Here is an 8,379-nt window from a genome sequence, read left to right on the forward strand (position 1 = left end):
GGTAACTCAAATCTCTCGCTGAGGCCACAAACACAACGACGACGCCTTGCAGATCTCATTCTCTCAGCAATACCGTCAAACTTGAATCATTTACTGATGCAATAATAAGACATATTCTTCATTTTCTCCTCACATTTTACACGCATCCAAAATCTGAAAGCACCAGCGTATACAGGGTGAATTTGTTGTATGAAAACACAAGTTTTATTTTATCTTATTCGCGTTAATGATGCAAAATCCGATAATAAATAAAAACAGGTATAAAGAATTAAATGCTTCTCTTTTCACTTTTACTCGTTGTAATTCCTTTGTGTTTTATCTTATTGATTTCAGGAAAAGATGACTTGGTTGTACAATTAATACCGAATCCTATGATATGACCATAATTTTCCGATCTTGAGCAAAGCGTGAGTTGTTTGAAGAAATATAAACATAATATTGCTAGTTTTCTAAGCCACAGTAAAAATAATGAGACTGAGCGAAAGGCATACCTCCCGGTACCAGCCAATCAGAGGCCGCCAAACAAACGTCTCGTAGGCGCAAGAATCTACCTTAAATGAATCGACTATAGTATGTCTTATAAAAAAAATGTGTAAAAGGTCGAGATTCGTGGGAAAATTTTAGGGCTAGAGAGACAATATGTTTCCAGATAATGAACAAAAAAGGTTTCGCATTATACAGAATAGAGTTGCATAGAATGTAGCATTTAGGCCAGACGCTAAGTGCAGCTAGGGCCCGAAGGACGCTGTAAAGATCCTTCAATAATGCCTACAGTGCACCACGTAAAGTGAATTGACGGCACTACCAACTACGGATCACATTATTCAGAGATTCAGACATTCAAGAAAGGTGGATAAAAATTAGAACCGTGAACTTTAGTAACAGTAAAATTCAGACAATATATTCTTAAAAGTAAAACTAGGTTAAATTGTCCTTTATCGTTATATGATGTATCCTCAGCTTTTATTTAAGAGAAAGATTTTAGAAAATAAATTTCCCTTTTATAATATCTCGCAAACTTTGGAAACCCATGAATTTAACCCTTGGGATACAGGGCTACCTCACTGGCTACTTGTGTATAATTCCTATTACAAGACCTACTAGAACTTAAGACCTTCTCTTATACCTACCAATAAATATCACTGGGTGGAGCAGACTTCTATATTTCAGACAATCTTTAGACTAACATGTATGGAAGGGGTTTAAATCATTTGTTATATGTAATTATAAAAGAAACAGACAATTACCAAACACATAGATCAAAATAATTTAGAAACTTCCGAGAGAATTTCCCACCTTTCATAAAACTATATTCTAAATACGATCCTAAATGCCACCAACATATTTTTAGAAAAAACAATTAGATTTTAATGGATCAGTGTTTAAGATTTCGTATCAATATAATTGGTCACGACCTGACATTAAAAGGGATATGTAATTAGAATAAACTTATGAGAACTGACGAATGAATCACACTTTGAAGTAGTATCGGCCAGTATAAATAGGACGCTTTTAGGCAGCAAATACTACATACTGTCTCCTGCAATTGAACACTACAGAGTCAACTCAGTTACTTTTTCTCCTCTCAGACTTTTGCAGTGTTTAGGTATCACATCTAAACAAAATTTTCTTGGTAGTTTTCTCAATGAAAACATATTGTTTTTGTGTGTAAATAGTGATTCGATACCCTTTTACACTTCAGAGAACACTGCTAAATTACAGTAAAAAATATATATTCACCTTTGGGAAAGATTTTGTGCATCGGTGTTAAGTATGCATATCAAAGTTTGTTAGTATAAATGTAAGCCATTTTTATTCGGTTTTCTGGTTTATTATTAAACTAAGCTGTCCCGTTTGCTTCAGTTGCTTCAGGTGGAAAGATGTTGAGAATCTTCGTCAAGTTCTTCCTGGTTGCTGTGAGTATTTCTGTCATAAAATTATGTATGCAAAGTATACTGCTAAAGATTGTTTCTATCATATATCCATCAGGGCATAATTAGAACCTGAAAACATTCTGGGCAGGTTTTTGCCACTCTTGCCCGACAGGTGTTTAACTTTTCATATATGGCAGGTGTTGTGCATTTGCTGGACCCATGGACGTGTAGTTGAAGCTCCTCTGAAGAATGCACTTGACAATGTTCCAAAGCAGTACAGGTAAATGAGAAGTCACTTTCAGATGAAGTTTCTGAAAAAAAATAACACAACGAAATGCTGTGAATTTTCTTATTGAAACATTTACTACAATCGCTATATAAACAAAAAGAAGGGTTTGACGTCTCTTAATCACTAACAATTGATCTCAGTACTTCCAACGATGTCCCTAAATATCTTATTATTTTGACAGTGAGTCTCCGCTTTTCTGCTATCCCGTTGGTGGTTGGACTGAAGTAGAAGGGATGTGGCAATGGTGCATGGATAATTGCCTTCACAATCCTCCAAACTGCCCCGAAAGCCATTGCAAATGTTTTGAAAAATATTATTATGATGACGAGTAGCATCTCTCCTCCGGATGTTACTTTTGCAGTTGCAACATAAACTGCAAAACGGATCGGAGATTTTTGACTACTACCATTACGCCCAAGCAGACCTTATGAAGTTATCCTTATGTCGAGTGGTTTGAGTTTATATTCATTCTGGATGTAATTCTAAATGGGCAGAATATTTCTAAATATTTATGTTTGTTAAATGGATTGAAATGTTAAACTTTTAACTTGTAATTAATTCGTAATGAGCACAATATTATAAAATTTATGAATTTAAGAATTTGTCATAAAATGATGATTTATAATGTTTTTGAAACGATGTACATGGTTTTTTTTAGTGGTTAATTATTATATTCTTTTGGATTTTTTTAATTATTCAAACAATGATTGTTAATTAATTAAGACTAAATGCAGCACAATTTCTATGGTTTTATTTACAAAAATACATTAACTACGTTTCTAAACTTATGTTAGCTGTGACGACAGATAACTCACAATGAAATGTTGGGGCCAATATGAAAACAATATGAGTTTGGCTATAATTTCCTAATAAAATTCAAAAGGGAAAAAGAGGATCTGCTTTTAGCCATTATTGAATGGACCCGAGGAGGTCGTTTTAGATTTGTCAACACCCAGTGCTTTGCAAACTGTGTTCCTTGTTTCCATTCGACAGTCAAAGCTCTATTGATACTCACTGATCCTGATGAAAATACGCTACGTTCATCTTCGTATCCTTTTTACTGCTACAATCTGGTTATGAACGGCAGATGTTTACCGATATTGAAAAGATAACATATTAATAATTAATGACATAATAATTTTCTCTGATTTTTGAGAGACTTTCTTTGCTAATGTCGATTTCAATTACGTTTCCATTCGAGGAAAAACTAACTTGGTGTACAAACTTCACATTTTGAATTCGATTGTAAAATATCTTTTAATTTTCATCGTGCACAAAACCTAATCAGACTTATTTCCTTATTTTAAAATCAATCACTAAACTGAGTACAAAGCCCTTGCGTATTTCGAGATAAATACTGATGATTAATGATATGAGAATTGTTTTAAACAAGAAGACGACCACCATTCCTCAATAGATAGGTCTATGAATTTAGTTGTCATAAATATATAGCAATCTGATAATAATCCTCTAGGGAAAATACCCCATGTTAATATCATTACATGGATAAACATATGTAATGAATAAGAGATGGGATAGAAAAATTATTGAAGGCAAATAAACTATTTTAGAAAACATTTATTGGCTAAAAACTAACGAGTTTTATAATAAGTTATATGAGATGATAAATATATATAATATTATATATATATATACTTATATTTATATTTATATATGTATGTATGTATGTATGTATATATATATATATATAATATATTACATGTATATATCATATATATATATATATTATATATATATATCTATATATATATATTATATATATATAACATACATACATACATATAATATATATAATATATATATATAATATATATATATATCATATATCTATATATATATATAAATAATACCTACTACATACATGTATATAGAATATCTATATTATATCTCTATAGATATACTATATATTTATATATTATATATATATTTTCCATATATAAATATTATATATATATACTATATGTATATATATGTATATATATATATATATATATATATATATATATATATATATATATATATATATATAATATATATATATTTTATAATATATATGATATATATATATATATATATATATATATATAAATAATATATATATATATATACAAATACAAACACACACTCATCTACGTATATATATCATATAATATATATATATATATATATATATATATATATATATATAATATATTATAATATATATATATATATAATATATATATATATAATATATACACACATATATATTGTTACGTGTGGGGTCGTTTTTGGATGGGGTTATATTTCTAAAGTCATATGCCTTGCTGTAAAAGTCTGCCAAAACCTACACACATAAGGATATGGAATAATAATGAAGCACTTTCGACTTACCTTGAGTTAGAAAACTGTTTAATGCTTTAAGGTCGCCATGAAACCTGCCAGGTAAATCTAAATTAAGTTTATTTACACAAAATAGAACAGCCTGAGGCAAACGGAATGGCAGATAGGCCACATGGAGAGGGCACAGACTACTGTGTTAAATTATTCTATTTTTTACAGTAACATGAGAAACTGGCAGAAATCTCAATCTGTGTAAGGCTGGTTGCTGAGTTTTGATAATAATCTCTGCTACGGTAAGTGGAGCGCCTAGCAAGGCTGTAGGAATGCACGGGAGTCAGCAATCGGAAATCTGAAAATGAATTCAAGGTTACACACAACATAAAACAAAGACTTCTCACACAAAATTTATGACTAATGCACTATGGAGGGAATTTATCCTTAAATCACACACAATACTGATAATATGGGGAGAAATCTAATGCTTAAGTGGAAAGATTAAAGGAGATCTTCGTGGATCTCGGACAAGTCACAAGGGAAGCATGTGCATGCTAGGTTGGACAAAAGGAGGTTCGTTAGAGAAGTGAGAAATTGAATTTGAAAACGTAGGAAAGTTTGTTTGACTCAGAGGAAAAGAACTGGCTATATGAATGTAACTCAGACATACCTGGATACCTTATGGAGTGTAGCTTTATATGAGATGAACGATGGCGTCGGCTTTGTTCGAGTCCTGGGGGCGTAGCAGTAAGCGCCTTTATCTAGGACTATGTTAAGCGACTAAGCAGGACCGGAAGCAAATGAGGGCGCGGATGATTCGCATTGGTGGTAGTTTCCCCCCCACCCCTCCAGCCCATTGGTAGGGCATTCTGGAAACAGACATATGGCCAGTAATAAGGTCTTAAGACTAGGCCTAGGAAGGACCTACCTAGCTGCCCACTTTCCCTTGTGTCATGTCCCTAGTGCTTAATGAATTAATACCCTTCCACAAAACTATGATGGACCGGAAATTCCTATCTCCCTTGTCTGGCCTGGTCTATGCTGATTTCCCTAAATCGCCCCCCGCCCTCACAAAGTCGTATAATGTAGAGGTAAAATGGCTGCTGCTTCTAGCTTAAATTTAATTTCAATTTTTAGCGAGGCAAGGCGAGATAAAAACGTAAAAATATATAAATATACATACATATATTTCTAATTTTGTATATACTCGAATATATATATATATATAGATATTTATGTATGTATCTGTGTATCTCTGTGTGTGTTTGTGTGTGTTTGTGTGTGCATATCTGTTTGATTGTATCTATTTACCTAAGTATCGTGTGTATACTTATATGCATACATTTATTAAACTATGTAACCCACATGATAAATGCAACATGACGCAATTAAGAGAAACAAAGACCTTTTCTTCAAATGAACTCTATAATTCGTCGAAACGTCTGCAAGTTTCACTATAGTGAACAGCATTTATTATTTCAGTTCCTTGTTTAGCTGCGAGATTATCACACCATGGTTGGTCGACCAAATTCTCTCTCTCTGTCTCTTCCTTGAATATGTTTCCCTTCTTTGTCTTGATACATCCGATGACAGCTGCACAGCAAGGGTGCTTTCTGACACCTGCTTTTCATTCATTGTTGGCTCCTTGATAGAGGGGGAAAGGTCAGTGCAAAAGGTCTAGGTACACTACTCATGGTAGGTTTACACCTATGCACTTTTGTGTTGCAGGCTGTTACGGCATGGGACCTCAAGAAACTGCACGAAAATTGACGTGGTGGGGAGAAAAAATTACTGTTATTGGGCGGCGTGTAGCGAACCCATGCAGTGTGTTATGGGCATGTTACAGCGTGTTGTTGCAGTGACGTTGTGGTGTCTAGCGGAGTGTTATGGCGTTAGTGCTGTTTTATGGTGGTTGTTGCTATGCCAGGGCACGCGCTCTTGCAGCTTTGTCAATCCGTGTAGCAGTGTGTTGCTGGTGACTTGTGGTATTGTTGCGGAGTGCATGCACATCTGCACAAGACACGACGTGGAATAGTGCATGATTGTTGCACAAGCACCATGCCACACCCTGCCGGATATGAACCTTGGGTATATATAGAGGCCTGCTAAGCACATCCTTCATTCCTCGCCCACCCAGCATGCAATATGGACCTCAACAGCCTCTCAACCCAGGAGACCCAGAGATTTTTGGTGGCTTTCCTGTGTCTCTGTGCAGTCCAGGTCATTGGCTGGTTGAGAAGACGTACTACAGTGCCACAGCCACCTGCACATTTACGCAGAAAGGAGAGCAGGGCAGGACGGATTTGGGCTCGGGAGTGGCTGACATGGTGACTTGGAGACTACGACCAGCTACTACAAGAATTGAACAAGGAAGACCGCAAAGGACACAATAACTTTCTACTCATCTACCCTGAATTGTTCAAGGAGATGGTCGAAAGGCTGATGCCCATTCTGAAGAAGAAGGACACGAAAATGCGGCTTGCACAAGACATGGGACTCAAGTTGGTGGTCATTTTCCGCCACCTGGCAAGTGGGAACAACTATACGAGCCTCCAATACAGCTTCCAAGTCTCCAAGAGTTCCATATTCCGGTTTATCCCATTAGTCTGCCAAGCCATTAACGACACATGCAAACCAGAAGTGATGAAGTGCCCCAAGACACCAGAAGGGTGGGACGATGTAGCAAAACGATTCGCCTCAATGTGGACCTACTTCAATGGCATGGGAGCCCTGGATGGGAAGCACGTTGCAATCAAGAAACCCAAAGGTGGAGGATCACTGTACTTCAATTACAAGAAGCTCCACAGCATCATCCTCATGGCCCTCTCTGATGCAAAATACAGGTTCCTGTTCGTTGGCGTCGGTGCGAAGGAGGTGCTGGGGATGGAGGAACCTGGCAGAAGGGCAACCTGGCCAGGCCTATCACAAACAACCGCACAAACAACCGAGGAGGACTCCCACAAGACAGAAATTTGCCCATCGACGACGAACCCATCCCCTTCCACATAGTCACTGACGATGCCCTAGCTCTCAAGTCGTGGATGATGAAGCCCTACTCCCACCAATCACAAGATCCCACCGAACAACTATACAGCTACAGATTATCTCTCGCTCGTCGTGTGGTGGAAAATGCATTCGGCCTGCTGCAGATGAGATGGCGAGTCTTCGGGATGACAATGCAGGTATGCAAGAAGATAACTTTGTGCGTATGTGTAATGCACAACCTAGCACTGCAACGCTACCCATGAGCTGGCACCATCGTCCACCATGAGGACCAACACCATAACATCGTACCAGGTAGTTGGAGGGAGGAGTCACTGAACCACGTAGAACAGCTCATGGCAAGAAGGGGACCAAACTACTCACGTCGAGCGAAGCCCGTCAGAGATTACCTGGCCCAGTACTACTCATTGGATGCAGGCGCAGTGGAATGGCAAGAGCAAATGGTGTTTCCTCGAGGACAATCAGCTACTGACGACTAGAGGACCCAAAGAAATCTGTAATAAAACATAACCCAACCAATGTACATAATTGTAAATAAAGATCATGAGGTATTTTTCATTGTTTTATACTCCCATACTTTTGCATTGTCAAGAACTAATAACAATTTTAATATAATAGAGAATATTGGAATGATGATTGGTACATATAAAAAACGATGTTAGAAAATAATTAACTGAAAGTAATAATAACATAATTCATAATAATGAGACAAATGAGAAGCAAATGATGGACATAATAATAATACTTATACTAAACAAACATGAAAAGCATAGAATGTAAGAAAATGAACATGAAAAGCATAGAAAGTAAGAAAATAAACATGAAAAGCATAGAATGTAAGAAAATGAACATGAAAAGCATAGAAAGTAAGAAAAT

General features: G+C 36.0%; 1 protein-coding gene and 1 long non-coding RNA gene across 2 annotated transcripts; both read left to right on the forward strand.

The window, feature by feature from the left end:
* The first annotated feature begins 1,528 nt into the window (after positions 1 to 1,528).
* On the forward strand, positions 1,529 to 2,904 carry LOC135217742 (uncharacterized). The gene is made up of 4 exons (XR_010315182.1): positions 1,529 to 1,606; positions 1,864 to 1,916; positions 2,072 to 2,154; positions 2,345 to 2,904. It is a non-coding gene; the product is annotated as an uncharacterized LOC135217742 (long non-coding RNA).
* A 4,023-nt stretch (positions 2,905 to 6,927) lies between these two features.
* LOC135217611 (uncharacterized) lies at positions 6,928 to 7,509 on the forward strand. Its single transcript, XM_064253576.1, has one exon. It carries the CDS (start codon positions 6,928 to 6,930, stop codon positions 7,507 to 7,509), a length of 582 nt encoding a protein of 193 aa, XP_064109646.1.
* The last annotated feature ends 870 nt before the right edge of the window (positions 7,510 to 8,379 follow it).

This window comes from Macrobrachium nipponense, chromosome 7, assembly GCF_015104395.2.
Source record: "Macrobrachium nipponense isolate FS-2020 chromosome 7, ASM1510439v2, whole genome shotgun sequence".
Taxonomy (NCBI): domain Eukaryota; kingdom Metazoa; phylum Arthropoda; class Malacostraca; order Decapoda; family Palaemonidae; genus Macrobrachium; species Macrobrachium nipponense.